This window comes from Echinops telfairi, unplaced genomic scaffold (genome assembly GCF_000313985.2).
Source record: "Echinops telfairi isolate 266 unplaced genomic scaffold, ASM31398v2 ScPeMD7_2;HRSCAF=8, whole genome shotgun sequence".
Taxonomy (NCBI): Eukaryota; Metazoa; Chordata; class Mammalia; order Afrosoricida; family Tenrecidae; genus Echinops; species Echinops telfairi.
In genome coordinates this window covers 7239287-7267267 of record NW_022103898.1, presented here as the reverse complement: position 1 = coordinate 7267267, position 27981 = coordinate 7239287, and the positions used below count along the sequence as shown (strand labels likewise).

Sequence of the window (27981 nt, the reverse complement as noted above, 5' to 3'; positions counted from 1 at the left end):
CTTACAAATCAGATTAGACCGGAACATGCACACTGCTACAGATAAGAGCCTGAAACACAGGGAATCCAGGATAGATAAACCCCTCAGGGCCAACAAGGAGAATAGAGATACCAGGAGGATTCGGGGAAGGTGGGGGAGAAAGGAGGATTCGACCACAAGGATCAACATATAACCCCTTCCCAGGGGGATGAACAGCAGAAACGTGGGTGAAAGATGACAGAAGATGATATAAGATATGAAAATAATAATCTATAACTTATCAAGGGCTCATGAGGGAGGGAGGGTGGGGGAAGGAGGAGGAAGAAATAAGGAGCTATTTATCAAGGGTTCAAGTGGAAAGAAAATGCTTTGAGAATGATGATGGCAACATATGTACAAATGTGCTTGACACGATAGATGAAAGTATGGATTGTGATAAGAGATGTAAGAGGCCCCAGTAAATGCATTTTTTTAAAGGTATAATCTGAGAACCGCCTGGGGTCAGTTCCACCTGCCCTGTAGGTGGCTAAGGGTCACCATCGACCCACTGGCAGTGAGTGAGTTTGGTTTTGGTCAGAGGGCTCTAAGAACCTTCATTCCCCGCCAACCCCACCCACAGGGGCTTGTGGCGGGTGGGGTCAGAGGAGACAGGCTGAGGGCAGGGTCTAGCAGTGAGCGTCCTGTGTGGTCCGGGGGATTCTGGAAAGAGCAGAATTTGAGCAGGATCTGGAAGCAATGTGGGACTTGAAAGCAGGCAGGCAAAGGGCAGTGGACCGAGGGCCTGAGGTGGGCTCACAGGCTGGTTCCCAGAGCCCATCGGCCCCCGCAGGCCCAGCAGGGCACAGTGTCTGCCTGGCAGTTCCCAGGAGGCTTGGGGTGTGGGGCCAGGAGGGCCGTGGCCCCGCCCACTCTCCCTCTGGAGGCTCTGCACGTGCCCTCCCTGTTGTGAAGGCTCTAGTCTCTGTGTAACTGGTCCCAGGCGGGTCCGGTTTCAGGCCTCTGCACGCGCCCTCAGCAGGGCTGCCAGCAGTATCATGTGGGCACCGAGAGCCCGCCCGCCTTCGGGTTAATGACAGATCACGGCACTCCTCAGCCGGAACCAGGCTTCCCAGTGAGCCACCCACCCACTGATAACACTCACCCTGCCCGTCAGCCAGCTGGGCACCGGGGGAACCCAGGAGGATGGGCTGGCCCTGGCTTCTCCTCCCAACACACACACACACACACACACACCTGGCCCTGGCTTCTCCTCCCAACACACACACACACACACACACACACACACCTGTGGACTCCACGTCCCCATGCCTAAGTATGCGTGCTCCAGTGGAGAACAGTTAGGTAGGCTTTTCTTGGCTGCCCACAGCCCAGCCGCACAGAGCCAGGCCTTTGTGCTGCAGCACCGCTGGGTGGAACGGAACTGTCCACCTCTAGGTCAGTAGTCAGTAGCAAGCTGTTTGGACCGGCCCAGGAGCCCCAGCTTCTCCCAGCACCCCACAACCATCCCTGCTGCCACCGACTGACCCCTTCCATGCTCTTTCCTCAGACAGCCTCAAAACAACCCTGCTTGTCCTGCTGGAGGAGCCTTGGTGGTACCGTGGGTTAAGTGTTGGGTTGCTAACTGCAAGGTCAGCAGTTCGAAACCACCAGCCACCTCCAAGGGAGAAAGACAGGGCCTTCTACTCCTGTAAGGAGTCGTGCTCTCAGGGGCAGTTCTACCCAGTAGGTTACCCTGTGGGTGACTGTGTAGTCAGCAGTTCGAAACCAGAAACCACTGCTCTACAGAAGAAAGATGGAGTCTGGAGGCTGAAACACAGCCAGGCTCAGGGGAGGCTCTGTTCCAGCCACATGTTCACATAAGTCCTGCCTTCAGGTTCCCTGTGTGCTCCCCGCCAGGTGTAGAGGGCCCAGTAAGCAAGGTAAGCACAGACTGGCTTCTGTTTCCTTCGTTCTAACTGTTCACTTGCATTGTGCACCACAGATCGAGAAGCCCGTGTTTACCATGCTGGTGGCATCCTGGGTGTGCACTGGGCTGCTCACTGCAAGGTCAGCAGTTCAAAACCACCCAGTACTGTGTGGGAGGAAGACGGGACTCTACTCCCATAAAGAGTGACAGTTTCAGAAACGCACAGTTCTGCCCTGTCCTAGAGGGTCACCGTGAGTCGGCATCAGCTCGACAGCAGGGAGTCTGGTTTGGGTCTTACCTTGCTTACTGGGTCCTCTGCCCCCAGCCCGGTGGCGCTCCCTCCCTGGTGACCCTCACTGTCTTCCTCAAGACGCCCTTTCAGAGCACCCTCTCCCACTTTGCAAATGTTTTCTCCAAAAGGTGGTTTCCTGGACCGTCTGCATGATGTTTCAATAGACCCGATGATGAGGGCCCAGGGCGGGGAGCGGGGACAGATGGTGAAGAAGAGGCAATGTCCCACAGTGGGTCACCCAGGAAGACGGGTGAAGTTCCAGAAGTGAGGGCCTTGTCCCAGTAGGGCAGGGGTGACGATGGGGTCTCAACCCAGTCCTCTCTAACTTGACCTTGATGAGCCTGGGGACCTCCACTCTGTGGTGGGCCTGACCCGCTTCTCCACCCCAAGGTGGGTGGGGCAGTGGGGGCTCAGGGCCTGTGTGTCGACCGAGGAATGAGCCCAGTCGATGCAGCCACGCAGCCACCACCAGCTCGCTCGCCGGCACCATCGCTACATGAATGTCAAGCCCACCCGAGCACCTCCTGCGCCCATGGCCTTTGGGAGGAGAAGTGAGGCGGTGGGGAGGGGGCCTTCAGAGTCCTCAAAAGGCAAGACACAGAATTGTCTGGTTCCACTACCATTCACAGAGGCTCTGACCCCTCCGTTAACCCCTTCCCTGCCCTGCCCCCCTCACCCTGGGAACCACTAATAATAAACTTTGGTCTGAACACATCTGCTTAAAAAACAGAAAACAAAACTCACTGCCATCAAGTTGATTCTAACTCATAGTGGCCCTGTAGCAAAGGGGAGAACTATACTTTCTGAGACTGTGGCTCTTCACGGGAACAGAAAGCTTCATGTTTCTACCATGGAGAGACTGTGGTTTCAAACTGCTGACCTTTGGTTAGCAGCCCAATGTGTAACCACTATGCCACCAGGGCTCCTGTAAACCTGCCTAGCTCATATAAATGGGATCATACCATAGTTGCCCTTTATTTCACTCAATGCCATGCTATAGCACAGATCAGGATTTCATCCCTCTCTATAGCTGAGCAATTTTCCATGACATGTGTGTACCACATTTGGTGTATCCATTCAAGCTATTGATGGACATATAGTCAGACGCCCTCTTTTTTGTTTGCCAGTTCAATTTGGCTGTGTTCCCTAGAGAAGCACACCAGGGATGCTTATAGGGGGTTATAAAGAGAGAGGTTCATATTAAGAAAGATGACTTACACAGTTGTAGGAGTGGGTAAGTCCAATCTGGTTCAAGTCTGCGCATCAGATGCTAAGCTGAACTGTGCAGCTGACGGGGCTGATGGGCCAGGAATCAGGAAACCCACAGGCTGGTGGATGTCGGCTGGCAGAGTCAAACAAATTCAAGGTCTTCCAGGTTCTTATAGCTCTCAGCGTTGGCAGGCAGGACGGCGGGCCATTGGGTCAAGAACTGGAGATCAATACAACCGATGCGGGATCCAGCAAGAAGAGAGCTCTCCATAACACCTACTTAAATACCAACTAGGCCGCCACCTGAGATCATACCATCAGGGCAATGCCCTGAGTAACTTCTTGGCTGACCGGAAATAGCATCGAGCAGTTGATTACATCATGGTAGGTTACATTCTGGGGAAGGCTTCAACTGCCAAATGCAGCCAAGTTGACACAAAACCCAACAGTCACCCGGGTTGACAATGTCCATAATCAACGGTGCAACCCTACTTTTGTTTTTTTTCCCCCATGGTAGCATGCTCATCTCAGCCTCGCTTGGTGGCCCACATCGAGATGGGAGAAGGGTGGGCCGGAGAGAGTGAGTGAGCAGGGGGCAACTTTATGGCTAACCAAGGCTTATAACTTGCAACCCTACTTTAAATCAATGACATTTTCTCATCATCACTTGCCTCCCTTCCCTTCTTCCCTCCTGCCTAATAAGCTTGGTCTTTGTCCATTTGCCATTTTATATAAATGAGGTCATACAATAGTTGTCTCGCTGTGACTGGCTTCTTTCACTTAGCATTCTGTCTTCCAGCTCCATCACATGTAGCTTGTATCGACTTCATTCCTCCTCCTGACTGAGCAGTACACCATTGTCTCTCTGCCCACTGCCTGAGGATCAACATTCAGGCTGCTTCCACCTGTTGACTAAAAGAGTATTTCCACTCTCTGAGTCTCTGCTTTCACATCTTTTGGGGATACAAGACCTAGGGGTGGAAATGCTGGGTCATATGGTAGTTTCCCACCAACAGTGGCTAAGTGCTTCAATTTCCCCACACCCTCGCCAATATTTGCCATTTATTTATCCATCTTATCTTAGCCATTCTCGTGGGAGTGAAACGGCATCTTCTTGTGACTCTAATTTGCAGCTTTCTGATGGCTAATGACTGAGTAGCTCTCCATGTGTTTGGTGGGTGGCTATTTGAATGTTCTCTTTAGTGCAATGTTTATTCAAGTCCTTTACCTCTTTTATGGCTGGATTATTTGTCTGTTTTTGTCGTTGTTAAGTTTTACGTGGAATTTGATGATTAGATTCTTACTAAAGATATTCTTCCAGTTGGAGGAGCTTGTCTTTTCACTGTTTTTTTGTAAAATCTTTTAGTGAACAAATGTTGCTTTCATATTTATGAGATTCCATTTCTTTATTTAATCTTTTGCTATTTGTGCTTTTGTACCGTATATACTTGAGTATAAGCCGAGTTTTTTAGTGCTGTAGTTTTCGTGGTAAAATTAGGTGCCTCGGCAGATATACTGGGTGGCTTATACTCGAGCATATACAGTAATTATAGTAATCCATTGCTAAAAGCTAGGCCCCAAAGTGTTGCCCCGGCATTTTCTTGTAAGGATTTTATGGTTTTAGTTTGCACTTCTAGGTCCTCCACCTATGTTGAATTCGTGTTTATGTACAGTGTGAGGCATGGGTCCTGCTTCATTTTTCTTCGTGTGGAAATCGACTCTCCCAGCACCTTTATTGAACAGTCCTCTTTCTTCATTAAATGGGCTTAGCGTCCTTGTCAAAAATTAGTTGACCATAGATACCTGGTGTACTTCTGGACTCTCAGTTCTATTTCATAGGCAAATGTCTATTCCCTACCGATGCCAGGCTGTTTTGATTACTGTTGCTGTGCAGTATGCTTTCAAATCAGGGAGGGTGAGTTCTGCTACTCCGTTCTTTAGCTTTGTGTTAGCTATTTGGGACCTCTTGTCTTCCATATAAAGTTGAGGATTGGTTTTTCTATTTTTGAAAGAAGGCTGCTGGAGTTTTGATGGGGATTGCATTGACCCTAAAGACTACATTGGGTAGTATTATTAACACTGCATTGGGTAGTATTATTAAGACCACATTGGGTAGTATTATTAAGACAGCATTGGGCCCCTAATAAAATGTTAAAAAAAAAAAAAGAAAAAAGACCGCATTGGATGGTACTATTATTAAGGTCACATTGGGTAGTATTACTAGTATTATTCAGTCTTCCAATCCATGAGCATGAAGCATCTTTCCATTTAATTATTTTAATGTTTTAATGTAGCTTATGTAGCTGTTGTTTTAGGAGCTCTGGTGACACAGAGATTAAGCACTTGGCTATTCGCCTGCACATCCGTGGTTAGAGCCCACTGGCCACTGGAAGAATGGCATGGCGGTCCACATCTGTGAAGACTTACAGCCCTAGAAACCCACTGAGGACAGGCCTACCCTGCCCTACAGGATCCCGCGCATCAGAAGGGACTCCGTGGCAGCAGGTCTGGGTTTCTTTGGTTTTGTTGTTGTTAGGTACCTCTGCTGAGTCAATTTCCTAAGTTTTATAATTTCATTGTTTCATACCCTATTTTTTACAGCAGTTTTTGGTTGACAAAAAAACCATGCAGAAAATAGAGTTGCCGGATGTCTCTTCTCCGCTCTGCACAGCTTCTCTGATTGTGTGCATCCCTGATGGGCCGTCTGATAACTTACCACGAGTTCATCAGTTACATCAAGAGTCACGCTGCGTGTTTGTGAAGTGAAATCAGCAGGCGTGGCCCTTCTACCCGGCATCTCTGTGACCCCCACCAAACAACGAGGGCACATGCACATAAGATGTTGAGGATGCTAATTCGGGGATGGGTCAGTTCTGCCACGCAGCTGGGTATAAAGTGAGTCCTCTCAGATGCTAGAACAGAATCCCACGACGACCAAGAAAGATGGGCCAGTGTGGAGATCCCGGTCTGCAGTGGCTTCCTGGCCTACAGGACACGCCAAGCTGAGTGCCGCGGGGCACCCTCTAGGCATCTATCAGCCCAAGAGGGGCTTGGTGACACAGCATCTATACGGCCTTGTGGCTGAGAGACTGAGGCCCAGAGAGAGACATGCCTGAAAGGAGGCATTGCTGTGGACCAAGAAACTGTATCCTTAACGGTCTGTAATCTACTGGCCTCCCTGAAAAACCCCATCACCTTGAGCACTGGCTGTGAGCTCTGGGTGGGCACTGCAGGGAATGACCAAAGCCAGCTGAGAAGCAGATTGCCATGGGAGGGGCGGGTGGTGGGTGCCAGCAGGGGGTCTGACCTGACCACTGCTTTGTAGGGACCTTCCTCAGGCAGAGGTGAGTTGGGCCGCCTTCCCCATTGTGAAGCTGAAAGAGGTCAATTGTGCCCCCCCCCACCCCACCTCCACTCCACTGCCTCGGGCATGCAGTCCTGACCGGTGTCCTGTCGGGTGAGTGGTTTCCTTGCCCTCTATGCGTTCCAGGCACTGCCCGAGATACCTTTCTAAAGGAACAATCAGTTCTGTGTTTCCAGACTCCTGCGGCCTGGACTGGAAGAACTGAGGGGGTGCTTGTGAGGAAGGTGGGGGGCCATCGTGTGTGGTCTTCTCTGAGGATTCCTGTGGCCCCTAGAGCCATTCAGGAACGTGAATGAGACATTCAAAAGGCTGCCTCCTCCAGCTTTGAGGTGATGAGGGCAGGGGATGGTCCCAGGGAAAGTGGCGCATTAACTGGGTCTTAGAATTGGCAGGAGGGCAAGATATGACAAAATAACAATTTATAAAAATTATCAAGGGCTCATTAGGGAGGGGGGAGCTGGGAGGGAGGGGGAAAATGAGGACCTAATGCCGGGGGGTTAAGTGGAGAGGAAATGTTTTGAGAATGATGAGGGCAATGAATGTACAAATGCACTTTACACAATTGATGTGTGTATGGATTGTGATAAGAGTTGTATGAGCCCCTAATAAAATGATTAAAAAAAAAAAAAAAGAATTGGTAGGGCCTCACTGGTGGGGGTAGAGGTGGGGTGGGGGAGCACTCCAGGTTATGGGGACAGTAAGAGTGATGGGCCTGAGACAGACGGGGCTCCCAGGGTGCATGGACAGACAGGGAAATACCTGAAGTTCAACTTGCAATTAGACCTGAGCTCCTCCCCAGGACAAGTGAGCCCAGGCCAGACCACAGGGCCAGCAGGCAGGTCCCTGCCAAGTAGCCTGCTCCAGGTGCGCCCCCAGCTCCGGGTACCTGGCAGCTGGAAGTTGAAATTTTCCACTGCATCTGCCTGGTTCCTTTTCTCAAAGGCTGCCTGTGTGCAGGCTCCTCTCCCTGCAGGGCATGAGACGCAGGCACCCTCTGGGCCGGATGTGGGTGTTGTGTCACGGGATTCTCCACCCCCCCATGCCCCGCCCCCTACAGTTTTTAGGGCTGTGTGACTTAATCTTCACCCTGCCTTGGCACCTGTGTCACATCCTGGCTCCCAACTGCTCTCCTTGGCAGCCTTACAGGTGTGCCCTGGAAGCTGCCTGCCCAGGGGACAGTGAGAATGAAGGAGGGGCCCCACCCGTGTGTGCTCATGGCCTGTTGCTCACAGTGGGAGAGCCATCGGGGCTGGGTCCAGGGCTGGGCCGGGGTGCATGTCCAGCCACTGCCATCTGGCCACCTGGTAGGGGGAGGAGCCTCACTCTCAGCTCCCTCTCACACTTAGGAGACGTGGGCTCAGCCCAGGGAAGGTGCTGATGCAGTGTTGGAGCGAGCCAGAAAGTGAGTGGGGATCCCCTTGGGGGGGGGGTCTGTTCTAGACCAGATGTTCACCGAGCACTTGCCATGCACTGGACACAGCTCTGGGCTCCAGGGCACAGTGGGGGACAAGAGGGGCAAGTCACAGGGAAATGGAGACGAACCTGGGCAGTTGGGTGAGCTGAGCATCCTCTCACGGCCAAGTCCTTGGCCTCGCCCCCTCCTGCCAGGTGGAAGGAACTACAAGTGGCTCTCTTCCTCCCTGACCTGGTTGCCCCAAGTCTGCAGGGATCAGAGATGGCTCTCCCTGTTTCCAGAAGCATCTCCTGAAACACCGAGGCCACACCTTGTTCTGGATTGAATGGTATTCTCTCAAGAGATGCCGAAATCCTAACCCTGGCGCCTGGGAACATGACCCTGGAGGCGGAGTCTCTGTGGGTGGAATGGTGTGCATCTGAGCGAGTCCACCATGACAGGAGCAGATCAGGAGGAGGGATGGCAACTGTGTGAAGATGGAGACAAGATTGGAGGGAAAATGAGTTGGACCAGGCAGCAGGCGGGGGCCGCCTGGAGCTTCCCCTGGGGACACAGTTCTCAGGCCAGGCTACCAGGCACTGTAGCCGAGGGCGATCAGCCTGGTTGGATGGTTTCTCATCAACTTGCTACACGGGAGGAGTGGGGTCCACCCTCTCCGTCAGGTCACAGCCTGGTGACAGCTCCCTGGGGGTGTGGTCTCCTTATGAGAGATGCTGTGGAGAGATCTGCCCTCCTTCTCTGGCCTGCTTGCTTGCTTGGCTCCTGCTCTTGGCTTCCGGAGCTGGAAACTGGGGTGTCCTGCCGACCCTGGACGCCATCAGAGCCCTGCCCTGTCCCTGCTGACCTCAGATGCACAGGACCCTGCTCTGGACAGCCTGTGGTCTCCCAGCTTCCGCTCTGCCCTCTTGCTTCGCCAGCTGACAGTCTAGAAGGGGCTCACGGGACCCGTGGGCTTGAGTCAGGCTGGGCTGCTTCCTTGATATCAGTTCCGTTCTTGACATGAAGCTCCTTCTCTGGCATATGGATCTGAGCTTCTCGGGTTTTGTTTCTCTGGATGACAACCCAGCCCAGCACAGGGGATCTGTCCTCCTCCCCTCCCCTGAACCCGCTGGGCACTCTGGGGCCAGGAGTGTGACGCTGGACTAGGTAAACATTGGGATGGGGACCATGCTGTACCTTTGAAGAGTCTACAGGCAGAGTATTGCACTCCCTGATGTGGCCCACTGGCCAGTGTCAGGGGCTGTATGAATTTGCAGGGGTCCCTCTCTGGGGTCCTTTAAGAGTTCAACAATCCTCAGATGGAATTTTCTTAAGGCAAAGCAAACAGTCGCTCCACACGCATGAAATCTTAGCTATACGAACTCCCCTTCCATGACTGCGATCACGGGCCCTGAGGGTTTAGACGGGGTTCCGGCCAGGGTGGGTCAGAAGAGACATCAACACACTGCCTTGCTAAGTGGGACCCGGGAGGCAAAACCGGACGCAGCTCCTGGTGCCTCATGGAGGGGCCTGGAAAGCCCCCAAACGTGCCGTCCCAGCGACAGCTCGGGTGAAAGGACACGGCCGTTACCCTGCAGCTCTGTCACTCAGCAGCCCGAGACTGGCCCCACAGATGAGCTGGCCTGGGTCCCCCTAGTGAGCACGCCCCTCAGGACCACATTGGGCTGGTGGCCTGGCGGCTGGGAGCTGGGGGACAAGAGGAGGGGAGCTTGGAGAGCTGGGGGGCTGCTGGGGGGAGGAGGGCCAGGTGGAGGGAGGGCCGGTAGGTTAAAGGTGCGGATGCAGTGAGGGGAGCAGAGGGGACTGCGGACTGGGCCAGCTGGAGCCCTGGAGTGGCGGACTTTAACTGTCGACAGAGCCACTAACCAGAAAACTCACGGCCATTGAGTGGACCCTGATGGCAGCAGCCCTCTAGGACAGGGCAGAACTGCCTCTGTGGGTTTCCAGGACTCTGACTCTTTACAGGAGCAGAAAGCCTCAGCTTTCTATCACTGAGCAGCTGGTGGCTTTGAACTTCTGACCCTGCGGTTAGCAGCCCGATAGATGCACAGCCCACTGGGCTACCAGGGCTCCTTAAAAATGGCTAAAGGGAACCTAATTAGCTTTAAACTTTCCCCTAAAAACAATAAAATATTTCTGGGGGGATAAAAAAGGAAACATATTGGGGAGGGTGGGCGGGGGCCTGAGCAGCACACAGATATGGTTACAGTGGCCAGCTCGGGGCATGGGGGTAGACGCCTGTCTGTGGTGACCAGTGCAGCCTACACCCAGTGTCTCCTGGGCCTCTAAAGGCCCAGAGTCCTGCCCGAGGGTTCTGGAAGCAGAGAGGAAACATCGGCCTCACACCATGACATCACTACGCAACAGGCAACATTTGACCCAACCTGAGTTGGCAGAGACTAGCTTGCCTGGTAGACTCAGCTTCTCCAACATGGCTGGGGCCTCCCTCAGGGCTCAGAGTCACCCTGCGCCCCAGAGCCACTCTCCCACAGTGCCTGGGCCCTCAGGAGGGCCAAGGTGGCCCGGCCCGAGGCTGGTAGGGGCGAGCGTGAGCTCTGTAGGCATGCCTAGGCACAGCAGCACGTGTCCTGAGGTCGATGTATCTGCTGCTCGTGGGCTACATGAGGAAACCAGGTCCCGTGAGCCTGTGTGTCCGCCTGGAGAAGGGAGCTCATGAGGGGCTGGGCTGGCCCCACACCCAGGCTGACCCCGGTCCCGAGCTACCATCATTCCCGGTGTTTGCACGGATCTTTGTGCCAGCAGTGATGATGCATGTTGGTGCAGGTGCGGGCCAGTGTGCCTGCACGAGGCAGGTGCCCTGCACTCCTGCCGCGTGTCTGTGGGTGGGGCCTGTGTCCTCATCCTCTGGGTCAAACATCTGAACAAAGTTGGAGGGGAGTTTGTGAGAGAAGATGGGGACTTGGTCCCAGCGATCACCAGTGTCAGCGAGAGCCCCGGGTGGCCTCTCGCTCTTATGTCCACACCAGGAACTTCCAGACCCTGGCAATCCTACCAACCTGGGACTCAGATTCTGGGAGTCACCGGGGCCCGGGGTAAAGATAAAGCAGGCACAAAGCCACTGACTGTCATGGAGTCCATTCTAATTCCGGGGGACCTGGAAGGACAGACAGAGTAGAATTTCTCCCTCAGGTTCCTTGGGCTGCACATCTTTGCAGGAGCAGACTGGGGGGTGGCTGATGGCTCCAACAGCTGACCTGGCAGCTGCAGCCCCAGAGATCGCAGCAGAACACAGCTGGAGATGGCATGATAGAGTTTTGCATCGACTTGTTCATAGCAAATAACTTTTTTCCCCCAGCCACACAAAAGGCAACTGTACACATGGACGGCACCAGATGGAATATGCAGAAATCAAACAGACGACCTCTGTGGGAGACATGGTAAGCAGCGCAGTATCAGCAGCTACAACCAGACCAGGGGCCGGCTGTGGAACAACCAGCTCACCAGTCACTCACCTGTAAGTTCAGGATAAAGCTGAAGACAATGAAAACCAGTCCACAAGAGCCCAAAGACAACCTTGAGTGTACCCCACCTGCACTTCGAGAAGAGACCGGATGCATTGAACACCAACGACAGAGGACCCGATGAGCCAGGGGGGGACCTCAAGACCATCATTTGGGAAGAAAGCAAAAGGTCATTAAAAAGATAAGGAAGGAAGAAAACAGAAATGACCAACGTGGATGTCAGAAGACACTGAAACTTGCTATGAATCACAGAGTAGCTAAAGCAGTGGTTCTCTACCTTCCTCATGCTGGGACCCTTTCATACAGTTCCTCATGTTGTGGTGACACCCCCCCCCAACACACACACACCATAAAATTATTGTCATCACTATCATTTTGCTACTGTGATGAATTGGGCGACCCCTGTAAAAGGGTTGTTTGACTCCCAAAGGGGTCACGACCCATAGGTTGAGAACCTCAGAGCTAAAGGAACTGGAAGAAATGAAGAAGCCTTCCAAGGGCTGTCCAAGGGCAGCTCGAGAAGACAGGCCAGCTGTGACACTGAAGTGTGCCAGGACCAGAAGGAGGGGACCCCAAGGGAAGAACACGCTCAGCAGGACTGAAAATGAAAGAACCCAAGAGAAAAATCCCAGCCTCGAATGGCAACTTTGAAGGATTCTAGAGGCAGGAAGCATCAAGAGAAGATGTCAGGAATACACAGAGTCCCTGTACCAAAAAGAACTAGTCGACAGTCCACCATGTCAGGAGGTGGCATATGAGCAAGAACCAAGTGCTGCTGGAAGAAGTTCAAAGCTGCACTGAAAGCATTAGCCAAAAACCAGGCTCCAGGAACTGATGGATAACCACTGAAATGTTTCAGAAAGCTGGAGCAGCCCTGGAAGCACTCACTCATCTACGCCAGGAGATTTGGAAAACAGCTACCTGGCCAACTGACTGGAAGAGATTCCTATTTGTGCCATTCTAAACAGAGCACCCAAGAGGATGCTCAAACTATAGAATGAGATCATGGATATCTCACACAAGCAAAACTTTGCTGAAGATCGTCCAACAACGGTTGCAGCAGTACACTGACAGGGAGCTGCCAGAAGTCGGGCGGATGCAGAAGGGGACGGGGAACAAAGGATATCATTGCTGATGTCAGATGGATGCTGGCTGAAAGCAGAGAACACCAGAACGATGGCTACTTGTGTTTCACTGACGATGCAAAGGTATTCGACTGTGGGGACCATCGTAGACTGTGGATCACCTGGAGGAGAATGGAATTCCAGAACACTTCATTGTGCTCACGAGAAACTTGTACATGAATCCAGAGGCAGCTGTGTGAACACAAGGGAATATTGCATGTTTTAAAATCAGGAAAGGTGTGTGTCAGGGTTGTATCCTCTCAGCACATTTGTTGAGTCTGTATTCTGAGCAAATCATCAGAGCAACTGGACTATAAGAGGGGGGTACCCCCCCAAAACTGGAATTTTTTTCAAAGCTATATAATTTTTTTTTTTTTTACAAAACAACTTTATCACCTTCAAAGTACTCTATATTACAATTAAGACATTTGTCAAATCTGTGATTTCATTCCTGGAAACATTTCTCAAACTCATCTGTTTGGCTGACAGTACCTTCCTCATTTTTTTCTTCACTTCTGCTACATCATCAAATCGCTATTCTTTCATGTCCCTCTTCATTCTCAGAAACAAAAAGAAGTCACACGGAGCAAGGTCAGGTGAGTAAGGTGCATGGGGCAAGAGAGGCATGCTGTTTTTTTTTGCCCCAAACTGGTGCACTGAGATGGCTCCATGAGCAAGTGCATTGCTGTGGTGGCAAAACCAGTCCCCTTTCTGCCACAAGTCAGGCCTTTTTTGTCTCACACTGTTACTCAACCTTTTCAGAACCTCTAAATAGAAAGCTTGGTTAACAGTCTGACTTGGTGGAATGAACTCCAAATGCATTATCTCCCTCACATTAAAAAAATAAAATAAAAAAGAGCTTAGTCTTGATCTTTGATTTCACCTGACAAGCTTTTGGGGACGTGGTAATGATGGCGTCTTCCACTGGGTTGGTTGCTGTTTCATTTCGGGGTTGTAAGAATAGTGCCATGTCTTGACACCAGTAATGATCATGGGGAAAAAGCCTAGGTCAGTTCAGAGCTGTTCTTTCGAAGCGTAGCATGCTTCCTTTCCACGCTCCTTTTTCCTGGTCAGTCAGAACCCGAGACACAAATTTCATAGAGACAACTTCTCATTCCCAAATCTTCCTTTAAAATTCGCTAAACTGAACTCCAAGATAGTCCAGATAATTTCCCCATCTCTTCAACGGTCCACAGTCGGTCTTCAAGCACAAGTGCATGGATTTTGTTGACATTTGCACCCATTCAGGAGGTTGACCAATGTCCAGAACAAGGTTTGTCATCAATCAACACTTCACCTTTTTTGAAATAAGAAAACCACTCCCCTACCTGAGTTTTTCCCATAGTGCTCTCCTTGGAACTGTGTTCAACATCACAACAGTTTCTGCGGCGTTTTTCCTGGAGCAGGAAACAGAATTTCACAATTGCACGCTGTTCTCTTAAATCGGCCATCGCAAAAATCGAGGATTGAGCCAAACTGCTTTTGTGAAAGATTTCACTGTGACTGGAGAGAACCTTCCCAGGTGACGCCACTGCATGCACTAACTCAGAACGCCAAGCAGGAAAAATGCACACTACAGCAGAGATTTACTCTGGTTTTTTGGGGGGGGTGGGGGGTGCCCCCTCATATGAAGAAGAATGCAGCATCAGGACTGGAGGAAGGCTTATCAACAGCCTGTGATAGGCAGATGACACAACCGTGCTTGCTGAACGCGAGGAATTGAAGCACTTGCCGATGAAGATCAAAGACGGCAGCCTTCAGTGTGGATCTCGACTCAATGTAAAGGAGACCCACATGCTCACAACTGGACCACTGGGGGACATCGTGATAAACGCAGAAAAGATTAACGCTGTCAAGGATTTCGTCTTACTTGCATCCACCATCAATGCTCATGGAAGCAGCAGTCAAGAGATCAAAAGACGTATCAAATGGTGTAAATCTTATGCACAAGACCACTTGATTCAAGAGCATGGATGTTTCTTGAGGACTAAGGTGCACCTGACCCAAGCCATGATATTCCCCATGGCCTCCATGCAGGTGAAGGTTGGACAGTGAATTAGGAAGACCGTAGAAGAACGGATGCATCTGAATTGTGGTGCTGGAGTAGAATATTGGATGCATCATGGACTGCTCAAAGGGCACACTGGCCTGTCTTGGAAGAAGGCAGCCAGAGTGCTCCTTGGTGGCCCGGACGGCCAGACTTCTTCCATACTCTGAACATACGTTGGGGAGAGACCAGTTTCTGGAGAAGGACATCACGCTTGCTAGAGCCCAGGGGCGGAGACAAAGAAGGCCTTTGACGAGATGGACGGACACAGTGGCTGCATCAACGGGCCGGACACAGCAAGTGGTGAGGCTGGGGCAGGACTGGGCAGTGCTTCCTTCTGTTGTGCACAGGGTCGCTATGGGTCAGGGCTGACTCACCACCACAACAGCGGCTCCGCCAGGGCTCTGAGACCAGAGGGGTCTCATAGCAACACACCAGCAGGCGGCAGCGGCTCCCCACTGGGTCTGCAGCCAGTGCCGGGCGGACTCACTGTGGCCGCATGGAGCAGACAGCTCCCTGCATGTGAATCCTGGGCAGACTGGCTTATGAGAAAAAGGCAGAGGAAAGCAGGCCCCCCGGGGTCTCTGCCAGGTGGGGCCAACGAGGATTACAGCTGCCTCCTTTCAGAAGCTCGGGCCTCGCGCAGGGAAGGTGATGGGCGGGAGGGCCCCCGTCACAGAAGGCCCCTGCTTTCTGGCAGCAGCCCGGGGCCTGAAGGATGCAGTCTTTGGTTGAAGGGCAACATGTTCACAGCCGTGACTGCCTTACAGGAAACTAAGTCACACTGCAAAGCTGTGCGCTGTTCGCTGGACGAGGGACTCCCGTCTGTCCATCCATCTGTCTGTGTGCTAGCACTTCCGGTCCCAGAGAGTAAACACCTTGGCCTCCCAAACATTTATTTATTTCTTTATAGAGCTTTAGAAAAAGGGAGTGTTCTACAGCAGCTCTCCCGCCAGGCCGGGACACCCCCCCCCACCCCACCCCACAGCCCTGCCAGGGGCTCCCGATGGCGTCACTTCCAGGTTGTCAGGATGCCTTTCCCGGAGTCCCGGGACCGGCTGCCTCTGGGCCCCAGCGGCTGCCCCGGACGACTCCTCAGCTCCCGGTCGGCCCCGTCCCCCTGGGCCAGTTCCTCGTCGTACCTAGAAGCACAGCAGTCACACTGAGGTCACCCAGGCCCCCAGAGACCACCGGGGTGCTCCTGCAGCATTCCCAGCACTCCCACCCCACAAGGCCACAGCGAGGTCGGCCGAGGGCACTGAGACCCCTGGTGACCCCAAGCTTGTCGCAGCTGGACGGTCTGTGCTCCCGGGCTTTCCACAGCTGTCCTCTGGGAAGCAGGTCACCAGGCTTTTCTTCCTAGCCCTTCGGGGAGGACTGGAGCCCCAAGTTTTGGTCAACAGCGAGAGGGTCCCTGGGCAGAAGGCGAGGTGTGGGCCTGGCCGCTGCAAGGCCAGGATGCGACGAGGGGACATGAGACAAGGCCTGGGCAAGTGTACCTGCACCCTAGTCGTCCCCTTCTGCTGGAGGGGTGGGCGCCAAGGAAACGCAGGACCCCTGGGAGGCGGGCAGGGCCCTCCTGCTCCCACATGCACAACAAGGTCCCCACAGCCCTGTACCATGGTCCTGGCAGGAGGGGGCGGGGCTGACAAGCTTTATTCCTTTAGCCGAGGAGCAGAGCTGCTAACAGGGCAGAGAGCGCAGTGTGCTCCCCCAAACCCAGTGAGGCCCAGGCTGGACGGCCCAGGTGCCCCTCAGGAGCCGCCTACCCAGAGCACCTTGGGTATAGCCCCCCACACCCTGGGTGGTTCCCTACCTTCTTCTTTCCACATGAGCCCCGCCCAAGACCTGAGTGTGTGAGCAAGTGTGTGCGTGTGCATGTGTGCACATGTGAGTGTGTGTGCATCACATTTCGTGAAATATCCATTCTGTTAGTTGTGTTAAGTTTTAAAATTACGCTCACACATAGGCACACCTCAGGGATCCAGGGGGCGAGGCCAGACCACTGCGATAAGGGGGTCACGCGCCTCACTGGTTCTCCCACGCGTGAGAGCTCTGTTCGCAGTGCCATCAAGTCGAGGCTGGTTCACAGGGACCCGAGGACAGGGCAGAACTGCCCCTCTGCATGGGGAGTAGAAAGCCCCGTCTTCCTCCCAGCGAGTGGCTGGTGGTTTTGAACTGTGGACCTTGATGACTGCAGGGACCATGGCACAGGGGTCCGTGAGTGGCCCCTCACAAAGGCTTGGAGAGCTGTGGGGGACTGGGGCGTGACCCGGCATAATGGGGCCTGAGTGTCTGTGCCGTGCCTGTCTGGCCCCGCCCCGTCCCCAGCAGCTTCCACCGTGCCCAGCTCCTGGCTAATCCTCCACAAATGTTCACCAGGCAGAAGACTGGGCACAGGAGCACTCCGGGCCCCAGACACCACCACCCGTGCCACAGAGTCCACTGTGAGCACCACATCCTGTCCCCACAGGCGCAGGAAATCCAGATGGCACCCCCTCGGCCCGCGGGACTCACAGGATCTCGTAGTGGCCCAGGGCCTCCTTCGGCGGGGACTTGTTCCACTTGCAGTCTGGGACCTCGCCGTTGGGGACGGCGATGTTGAGGGTGTCGTTGATCAGGTTGTACTTCAGGATGCGGTCGTTGGCGGTGCTGGAGGTGAGGGATGGCGATGCGTTGACCTGGGGGAGGAGAAGGCCCATGTTTGTCACGCACATCACGGATGCGTCTGGGGTGACAATGTGCAGCACACAAGAAAGGGCTGGCCGTCCTCGAGAGACAAGGCAGTCACGGACGCTGTGCTTAGCCCCGGTCTGTAGGGTGTGGTCGGTTCCTACTGGCTGCAAGAGAGACAGTTAGAGGCAGGTTTAGGGTCAGCATCAGTCAGTGAACCACCTGGATTAAAAAAAAAATGTCCATCAACATCCGTCACAGGTGTCCTCCCCAGGGCTGTCCGCCTGTCTGGGCAGCCGTCTTCAGATCTTCCCAGAGCTTTGCCAGAATCTGCCCATCGGATGGGCCTCGTGTGGAGGCATGGTGGGGTCCAGTGAATGGCAAGGGGCGGGGCTTTGTAGGAGAGGAGCCCTGCTGAGCTTACTTCAGCCCCTAGTAAAGCGGTCCCGTGGGGCCTTCAGTTGGCAAGGACTTCGTGTGCCTGGGATCTACCGTGGTCAGGGGCCCAGGGAATCCAGCGAGCTGTGTACCAGGCTGCAAAGGACCTTGTGGATATGGCGGAGACAAAGCTGTCCCTTGGAGGGCTGCGGCGCGTCTGATCCATGCCAGGGAGTCTCCGTTGCCGTGTGTGCAAGTCTGGAGGCTGGACCGTGGGTAAGGAAAACCGCAGAAGCGGCGCCCTGGTGAAGAACCAGTGACCAGAGACCGCGGGAAGAACACACAAATCCGTCGTGTTAGATGCACAGCCAGATGGCTCCTCAGAAGCGCGGCTTCGTCTCTTGCTCTTTGGACCTGCTGTCGGGAAAAGGACGCCGTGCTCGGCCAAGTGGAGGGACAGTGGAACAGTGGAAGGCCTGGCAGGAGATGGCTGCACATGGCGGCTGCAACAATAGCTCTGAACATGAGAGAGGTGGTCAGGCCGGCGCAGGGCAGGGCAGGGTCTCATTCTGCGGGGCAGCTTTTCCTGCTGTAGTCTGACTTGGAGCAGGTCCGACGGGCGCCCAACAGCACGGATGACGATCTTCACGGGAGCAGAATGCAGCAGACATGCCGTTACAGCTGAGTGCTGCATGGTGACACCACCAGGGGTCCTTACAGTAAAGCCACATTCTAACCCAGTCTTTGCCAAAGGAGGCCTTCCTGTGCCCTGGTGGAGGGGCACTGGAACAATCCACAGAGGGCTGCCGAAGCAGATACCTACCTCTACCCCTTGTCCTGGAGGAAGGGCTACCAGACCAGTCCCATTGGGGGTGGGGGGAGGGCTGTGGGGGGTGCACTGAGTAATGGTTTTTCCCCTGAAAAGGGAGCGGATGACCAATCATCTTGGACATGTATGCTCTAAATCAAATGAGGAACCCCGCCAATAAGTGAAAAGCGGTCCCAGACGACCTCTGAGAAAGCCGAGCAACATGGCAAACCTGCCTTCCAGCACAGCGTGCCTCTGCCGGAGCCCACGCCCTGCAGACAGCACCTGTTTGCTCCGGAGCCAGACCCAGTCCTCATGACCTCTGTCCACTGTAGGTTCGAGGCAGCGGATCTTCAGGCGGTCCTGGTTGTTCCCCGTACTGGACCGGCCCTTCGTGCTGTCTTCAGGGTCTCTACTTAGCAGTGTCTGAGCAGGTCTGCCTGTCTGTCTCTTCAAGAAGCAGACTAGACTGCCCTGACCTTGTCCTGCAGGGCAGTTGATGGGTTCAAGCCACCCCCCTTGGGGTTCAGCAGCCAAGCACAGAACCACTGGGTCGCCAAGCTCCTGCCCATGATGGTGACAGCGAGGGAAACCCTTGGGGGGAGTGGGTTGGAACCAACTTGATGGTGCATAGGACCACGACATAGACGTGGGGGCTTCACAGAGTCTGTGGGAAATTTCCGTCATCTTTTCTCTCTGCGGTCACATGACTTCCTGTGCACACGGGGGCTTTGGCAGCAGGGCAAGTATGAAGAAGGGAGCCTATGCTGCCCCAGACTCAGCTCCTGACCTGCCCAGCCAGGGCCATGGGTGAAACAAGAGGATGCGTCCAGAAGGTGAGCCGACAGACTGGGGGCACCCTGCCCCCTCAGGGCTCGTCTCACCAGCTTGAGAGCAGTTGCGGGGGAGCGGGCCTCCGACGGGTGCTCCCCCCCGCTGCAGCCGAGGATCGAGACCCAGGCTGGGCACTAGGAGGTGGGACTTTGAACAATATGGTGCACACACTGCCCTAAGGGGACAGCCACTGGGGTCCTCTCCACGCCTCGAAATAAGCCCAGGAGCAGCCTTGCAAAGCAGACTTAGATCCTGGGAGCACAGGTCCGACCCCGTATCCCTGGACGGAGAGAACAACTTCTGGGCAGAAGCAAGACCCCAAGGGGTGGGGGAGCTACATGGGACAGGGAGCAGGTCTGCCAAGCACTGGGCAGCCACTGGGCTCAGGGAGAGCTCATGGACCAGGACAGCTCCCTCTGGGGGCTGTGCTCCCATCTTCAAAGGGCAGCAAACCATTAGGCCAGAGTGTTGTCCGCAGCCCCAGCCCCCTTGTGCCTACCTCGATCAGCCAGGGCTTCAGCTTGTCGTCGATGATGATGTCGTAGCCATAGCACTCGAAGCAGTGCTTGTCATTGTTCATCACCGGCTGGGAAGACAGATAGACAGACAGACGTAGGGGTTCCAGGCACCCGACATCATGGTCTCCAACCAGCAGCCTCCTGACTGACCACTCGGGGCAGGGGTGGTGGTGCATCACGCCTACCCTCCTACCTCTGGATCCAGAGACTGACTCCCTCCTTCCCTTTTCCTCCCCGAGGCCCAGCCCTCGCAGCCCACGTCTCCATGCCCCACGTCTCCATGCCCCACACCTCTGGGCTGTCACTCATCCACCCTGGACAGGCGGGCAGAAAGTGTCACCAGCTGCCAGGAAGCTCGTGACAGGCTAGAAGGGGCCCAGGGCGCCAGAACAGGGGCCTCTCCTGTCACGGAAAATGGTAAGTCCGCTTACTTAAGAAAGCAGGATTTTCTCAAACTGTTCTCCAAGTGCATTTAAAAAAAAAAAAGGAAAGCCAGCCAAGCCCCAGGCTGCTGGCTCACCACACGATGCCGGCCGGCCTGCCCCATGGCCTGGGCTTGGACGGACAGCTCAGGGGAGGCCCGTGGGGGTCAGCTCCTCTATGCGGCCACTCTCCTGGGTTCTTTGGAAAACAGCATGATAGCGCTGGTCCCCAGCCCCCAAGGGGTCACCACATCTGAGATGCCCAGCCCAGCAGGTCTGCTCCTTGCGTCAACACATCTGGACAAGCCTGAGCAACCTGTGGTTGGACACCTGTCTGGCCGCTTGTCCTGCGACTGGTAGGCACCATGCTGGGATTGGTCAATTGACTATGTAAATGAAGTCCAATGGAGTCTACTACGCAAATGAAGCCTCTGTGGCCTCCTGAGAGGGATTGGTCAGTCCGTGGTCCTGGTGGGAGTGCCCTGACAAGGGGTTTGTGCACTTGGGCCATGGGTGTCAGGAAGGTGCCTGAGGCTCAGAGTCCCCAGCTGGGATGTGGTGGGGGCCAGCCCAGCCTCCACTCCCACCTCGGCCCACCATCCAGGCCGCAGGGAACAGAGGCTTCCATGGAGTAAGAGAGTGGACACTCGGTCTCCCCAGAAGTGCCGCCCTCCCCAGGAGCCCAAGCTGCCAGACCTCCCCCCGTGGCTCTGGGAAGGCTCCATGGGGAGCAGGGCCTGGCAGGGAATAGTGAGGGGCTCCGTGTAAATATTTTCACGCACGTCCACCGTGCTGTCACCCCCACCCCAGAACAGCAGCACCACACGCTCCGACTGTGGGGATGCGGACCCCAGCTCTGGTGTGCAGGGTGCACAGGGCAGTGCAGGCTGGGGGTGAGCCCGTAGAGGCACACTCCATGGGGACCAGTCCCGGCCCCTCTGACCCCACTGTCCATCAGGCCCCGCACCTGTGTGAGCCAGTCTGCCTGGGGCCCAGCTCTGTGGGCAGAGCGGTGGGCCACCCACCCTCCCACAGGGAGGAGAGAGGCGAGGGGCCTCAGCTGTGTGGGGCACACCTCCCTGTGCCACCCGTCCACGCCTGCTCTCACTTCCCCTGCCCCCGCCCTCTGTGGGCGTCCTGTATGAATGGCTGAGACCCTGTTGCAGGGTCGTCCGGCTCCCCCAGCTGACGGGCAGGCCCCGGTGCTGCTGCTGCTCCTGCCCTTAGAGACGGGGAGGGGAGCTGAGGACGCCTGCCCCGCGGCAGATAAACCTGGGCGAGGCGGCTGAGGGCCCACAGCCCGAAATAGCTCCCAGACAGCGACATCGGGAGGCACGACAGGAAGGGCAGGTTGCATGCCCACCTCAGGGCACCGGCTCCTGCCGGGAGTGCTACTGATCCCCTGGCCACAGCCGGCCTGTGCTGTGTCCAGGGGACTCTGGGCAGCACCTGGAGGCCAGCGGGCCCCTGGCCCCACCCATTCCCCAGCAGACCCTCCCAAGTGGGGCCCTCACCGCCACGGCCTTCAGGGACTGCACGATGACCCAGTGGATCTCGTCGAAGAGCTTGCTGGTGACCTCCCTGCCCCGAGTGCTCTCCAGGTAGAGGCGCAGGTTGCTCACGGTCCACTTGCCCCCGTGGATGTGGTTGTAGTCGTCCTGCAGGGGAGGGGCAGGGCGTCCTCAGGCCAGGCGACCGACTGTCCCCCACCCTCCCATCATGCCACCCTCTCCCCAGCAGGTGCTACCCCCAGGGAGCTGAGCTGGCATGCCCCCTGCCCCCAGGGAGCTGGGCTGACAGGGCCCCTGCCCCCAGGGAGCTGGGCTGACAGGGCCCCTGCCTCCAGGGGAGATCACGGTCTCCTCAAATCTAAGGAAGGGTATGTGCCATTCGACACCCTCATTGCTGCTGTCCGCTCACAGGGACAGCACTCTGATCACCGTCACCTACATTGGACAGAGGCTGGGGCCCTGCCTCGGCCCCGCTGGGCCTGGAAAGGCCTGCCCTCTGGTCAGCCGCTCTCCCGGGGGAGGCGGCCTGGTATGTGCGCACTCACCCCGTGCTTCTGGATGGCCACGTTGGTGAGGTGCACGAACATGTTGTCCAGCTCGCTGGTGCTCGGCGTGTACTTGACGGTGCAGAACCGGCAAAACCCAAGTTTGTACCTAGACGGGAAGTCGGGGTCGCGCTGGACTTGGAGGAGGGGCTCGCATGAAGTGGAACAGCTGCCTGGCCTTCCCCCCACCCGAGTCCACCCTGCCCAGCAGCTGCCATCAGACAAGCTCGGATATGTGGGCAGGGGGGGCGGGTCTGGGCTCTTTCTAATGTCTGCAGGTTCATTCGTGGAACGAGAGCCAGCCTCCCGGGTCACCCCACCCTCCTCACTAGGTGCCAGGCACGTCATGTGACCCCAACAGCACTTGGGGTCAGGAGCTCACGCCGAGGGCGTCCAACCCACCGCCAGCGAGCCCTCTGGAGGACAGGGTAGAACTGCCCGTGAGCTCCCAAGACTGCCATGCTTTGGAGAGTAGACAGCCTTGTCCTTCTCCCGAGGAATGGCTGGTGGTTTGCGAACTGTCAACCTCAGGACTAGCATGCTCACGTGGAACCACGATGCCACCAGGGCTCCCCAACGGCTCGGGGAAACAGTGAGGAATGAGGAGAGAATGGAGGTGTCCCTGGTGCGCGGGCGCAGCTCCCCCACTTCCCCGGAGCCTCACATGTAGCAGCGCAGCGGGCGGTACGTGGACACCAGCACGTACAGACGCAGGTCGAACTTGCGCCCTCCGATGAGGAGCGGGTTGTTGATGTACAGCGAGATCACGTAGGCCTCCTTGGTGGACTGAGACACGAACCTGGGGAGGGCGGCCGAGTCCGGGCGTGTGGGCACTCGGTGGGGGGCTGCCTCAGGTGCCCTTCGAGGGCTGGCCAGTGTCCGCCCTATCCCCCCACCTGCCCAGTGAGCGGCTTGCCCGTCGGGGGACAGATCTGGCGAGGTGGCACCCCCACAGGACTGGCCTCTCTGTCGGCACCATGGGGGACGGTGTGAGCAAACCCCGGGCAGCCCCTTGGGCCTGGCCATCTGGGTGCTTGAGGCTGATGGCCAGTGGGAAGGGAGCCCTCATGGCACAATGACTAAGCTCTCAGCCATGAATAGAAAGGTCAGTGGCTAGAACCAACCAGCCGCTCTGAGGGACAGGAGGAGACCACCTGCTTCCACAGATGCTGCTGTCGGGTGCCACGGAGCCGGCTCTGACCCACAGCCACCCAGGCACAGCAGAACAAAACCCTGCCTGCTCTCGCACCAGCCACACGGCCGGCCCTTCTGTGCCCTGCAGACTGTGGCCTTGAGAACTCTGTGGGACAGTTCTGCGCTGACCTTCCAGGCCGCTCTGAGTCAGGTGGGCGCGACAGGCGTTACACAACAAGATGGACCCTCCGCTGTGGGATCACCTGTCACTGAGCCCTCGGCCCGCCGTCACCAGGTCAGTGTGGCCTGCACTGCACACAGGCACTGCTTTCACGGCCAGTGAGGACGTCCCTGGTTGCCAAGACCACACCGTGCGTGCCTCCCAGGGAGGGTGGGCCACTGTGTCCCGTCCCTGTGTCACCCAGACACTACACCACTCAGCCAGTGAACAGCCGACCAGTGTCCCACCCCCGAGGGGCAGAGAGGCCCACAGGGCCCTGCTCCACGATGGGGTCAGCCCACACATCCCCCACCCACCGCCCCAAAGTTCCCCTAGGTGAGGGGCCGGATGGATTACAGTGGACACAGCCAGGCCCACCCGGCCTCACCCCTCGGGGTCTCCAGATCAGGGCCGAGAGCGCAGCGGGAGGGGCCACAGGACACTGCTGCCCGGCGTGCCAGCGCTTACGAGGAGGTCTTGCTGTCCCGGGACCACTTCTTGATCTGCGAGAGCTTGTTGATGAGGAAGATGCCCTTGCCCTGGGCTTTGCCGCAGGGCTTCATGATCCAGGTGCTGCACGGGCTCTTCCGGAACTCCTCCACGAACAGGTTGTAGTCGGCCGGCAACATGTAGGTGATGGGAACGAAGTCTGAGAGGCCGAGACACCCAGTGCTGGTCAGCAGGGGATGTGGTCAGCCCAGCCCATGGGGTAGCTGATGGGTAGACCCATCCGTGACCTTTTATGCCCCCTCCCCGTCTGCTGTCCAACCCAGTGCCCACCAGAGCAGGGGCCCTGCCGTTGGCTCCTGGCACCGTCAGACTCTGGGACTCTGACCCTTTTAGCCCATGTCACCCCGTCATCATGCCCACTTAGCAGAGGAGGGCGCTGAGGCCCAGAGGGACGGACGTGCAACTTTGCCCTGGCATGTGAAGGGACTTGGGAATGGCGCGGGGGCATGCCATCCTCCTGGTCATCCATCACTAGATGCAGTGGTGACCACGTGCGGGGGCAGAGGGGACCAGCTCTTGCCAACACACATGCAGCAGACCCACCCCAGGCACCCACAGCGACTTCCGTGCTGGGGTGCCCAGTTCCTGCTGACTGGCCAGTTCCGGGTGCAGTCTGAGCAGGCTGGCTGTCCCGGCACCCACCCAAGTAGAGGTATTTCCCGTTCTCGTCTTTCTCAGCCAGGGGGCTGCCCTCCTTCTCCAGCTCCTTCCGGTACCGCTTGATGTTCTTCACCATCAGGTCCTTCCGAGTCAGCTCATAGTGGTTGGGGAAGTGGTTGACGATTTGGTCGTCAGAGAGCCGGTACCCGGTTTCCACGCTGAAGACATTCCGGATGGTCTGCACGCTCATCCTGGAAGAGGAGAAGGTGGCAGGGACGTGCCGGGTGGAGACAGGGGCACCCGGGCAGGCGTGGCCTAGCGGGCTGCGAAGACAAAGGTCAGGAGCTGGGACCCAGCAGTGGCTCAGTAGGAGAAGGCTGCGGCCGCCAGCTGCTCCCTAAAGATGGCAGCCTGGGAACCGTGCGGAGCAGCTCTGCTCTGTCCTAGAGCACCGCTGTGAGTGGTCCCGACGGGAGGACAGGGGTGAATCCAGCAGCATCTCAACACCAGCAACCAACCACATGACCTCGTGGATGCAGATGCCCACGGCTGCCATCCCCGCTGCCAACCTTTACACGCTGACCACTGAGGGCCTCTCCCGGCACCAGCTGGGGCCTAGGCTGAAGTTAGCAAGGATTTTGTCGTGCCTGGGCCCACAGGCAATGCTCAGGGGAGCAGCAGACAGGAGATCAAAAGACGCACCGCACTGGGCCAATCTGCTGCACGAGACCTCTTTCAAGTGCACCTTGAAAGAGCACCTGACCCGAGCCATGGTGTTTTCAACCGCCTCGCGAGCAGGTGCAAGCTGGCCACTGAACAAAGATGGAAGAAGAATCGGTGCATTGGAATGATGGCGCTGGCCAAGAATGTGGGCAGTACCGTGGGCTGCCAAGAGAACAAGCAGCTGTCCTGAAGGACAGCCAGGATGCTCCTCGGTGGAGAAGGCAGGATGCTCCAATGGCGAGACTCGGTCTCTTGTAGTTTGGACACGGTGTCAGGGGAGACCAGTCCCTGGAGAGGGACATCATGCTTGGGGAAGTAGAGGGGCAGCGACAAAGAGCAAGCCCTCGAGGAGATGGATGGACACAGTGGCTGCATCGATGGGCTCAGACTTGAGCAGTTGGGAGGACGGTGGCTGCGCATCTAAGAACACAAACCCTAATAACGAGTCTTCATCGCCTGCCGGGTACGCCTTGCTTGGTTGGGCTGGCCCAGCTCGCGTGTGCAAGGAGCCCTACTGGTGAGTAGCTATGGGCCCGGCCAGCCCAAGCCTGGGTCCACTGCTGCTGGGTGTTCTTGGCCATGGCCCTTACAGAATCAGATAACCAGCCCTTTCTCATCCTCAGCAACTGGGCACTTCACCGGGACACCATCCACACCAAGGAGCAAGCCTGTTGCCAAGTCAGTTCTGCCTTAGGGTGACCCTGGCAGAGAGTAGAACTACCCCCAAGGGGTTCCCAAAGCTGCAGGCCTTCCGGAAGCAGGCTGCCATTTCTTTTCCCTACATTCCCTTCATCCACCGTACCCTGCTACCACACAGGACAACCAAACCCACATCTTTCTTGCACAGCAAAGCCAGGACAACTGCTTGACTCTCCCCCTACCTGACCAGTCCCCCAAAGAATGCAGTGGTTTACTACTAAGGGGTGCAAAAAAGCTAGGGTCTGTTTTTTTTAATCTCCACTCGCAAAACTAATCACCACAATGCTGAGCGAGACAGCTCAGTCCAGACACAGTGGCAAACCCCCATCCCCTCCCCGGGCCACCCACAGACTCACGGGCAAGAAAAATGGGGGCTGGGTGTGGATGCCGTTTAGTTCTGTGGGTGTCGTGGATGGCCAACCTCACGTGGCCGCTGTGGCAGGGTTCGTGTTCTTTTGTAGGTGACTTCTGTGTGGCTGGGAGCAAAACGCAGGCACAATTCCGTGACACGCTTGTTCTGACTTCAAGCAAAGCCCGTGGAGGTATACGCAGTGGAGGGATATGCACCAGGAGGGATACAAGAGCACGCAGGGGTGGGGCAGGCCCACAGTCCCCGCCTGCGGCCGGGAGTAACCAACAGGTTGGGCCATCCACAGGCACCGGCAACGCTGCCTGCTGCCCCCTCTCCACGCTGTGGGGCTCACGGGGTAGGTGCGGACCACCGGCAGATCTGCAGAGGAGGCCACGTCCCCGCAGTCCCCACCATCCTGGAACCACGGTGCCTGGGCTCACGGGGAGACCAGCCTCAGCGTGCAGGGCGACAGCAGGGAGACCCGCCCTCCTCGGGCACAAACGACCCTCTGAGACCAAAAGGGCAGCCGGTGCCCGGGGGCAGCTCCGAGCCGGCAGGGAAGGATGGAAGGACACGAGAATGCCGGGAGGAAGGGGAAGAGGGTGCCCCCGCTGTGGGGGCTGCGGTCCAGGTCATGAATCAGAATGGGTGGAGTGGAAAAACCAATGCGCCCTGGAAACTTTCACCCACATCACAGACAACAAGCACAGCGTGAGGCCCGGCCCCGTGCAGGAGCACAGAGCGGCCAGTGGGGAGGCAGGCTCTGGTCTGGGCGGGAGCCGACCAGGCAACGCCGCTGGACTAGGTGGAAAGGCCTCGGAATTTGGCCACGGAGCGTGCAGGCACGCACGCGCGTGCCAGGAGCAGGCAGGCACAAGGCACAGACGTGTGAATGTCCCAGGAAGGAGGAGCTGCAGACTGGCCAGGCACCCTCTCTCTCTCAATTAGTGGCAAGTGTAGGTGACACAGCCCAAGGGGCACTCCTGACACTTAGCCCTGCAGACCCAGACTGCAGAGGGCCTTGGGCTGCCTGGCCTTCCCTTAGTCCCAGCCCCGCCACCAAAGGCAGGAGGGGAGACGTTATGGAAGGGCACAGGCCCAGGATTGGTCAGTGCAGGTGCACGAATACGCAGTGTGACCTTTCATGCCCCCTCCCCGTCTGCTGTCCAACCCAGTGCCCACCAGAGCAGGGGCCCTGCTGTTGGCTCCTGGCACCGTCAGACTCTGGGACTCTGAC

At 56.4% G+C, this 27981-nt stretch overlaps 1 protein-coding gene across 1 annotated transcript in view; it reads right to left on the bottom strand.

Moving 5' to 3' along the window:
* Positions 1 to 15810: 15810 nt before the first annotated feature.
* TTLL1 (tubulin tyrosine ligase like 1) overlaps positions 15811 to 27981 on the bottom strand; it is a 14539-nt gene continuing 2368 nt past the window's right edge. Inside the window, exons 2-9 of the mRNA XM_004700233.2 lie at positions 25013 to 25221; positions 24329 to 24509; positions 23171 to 23305; positions 22507 to 22615; positions 21965 to 22108; positions 20010 to 20096; positions 17335 to 17498; positions 15811 to 15959 (exon numbers count right to left, since the gene is read on the bottom strand). Coding sequence (XP_004700290.1) covers positions 15830 to 15959; positions 17335 to 17498; positions 20010 to 20096; positions 21965 to 22108; positions 22507 to 22615; positions 23171 to 23305; positions 24329 to 24509; positions 25013 to 25221 — 1159 coding nt within the window. The 3' untranslated portion in view covers positions 15811 to 15829. The remainder of the gene's footprint in view (positions 15960 to 17334; positions 17499 to 20009; positions 20097 to 21964; positions 22109 to 22506; positions 22616 to 23170; positions 23306 to 24328; positions 24510 to 25012; positions 25222 to 27981) is intronic.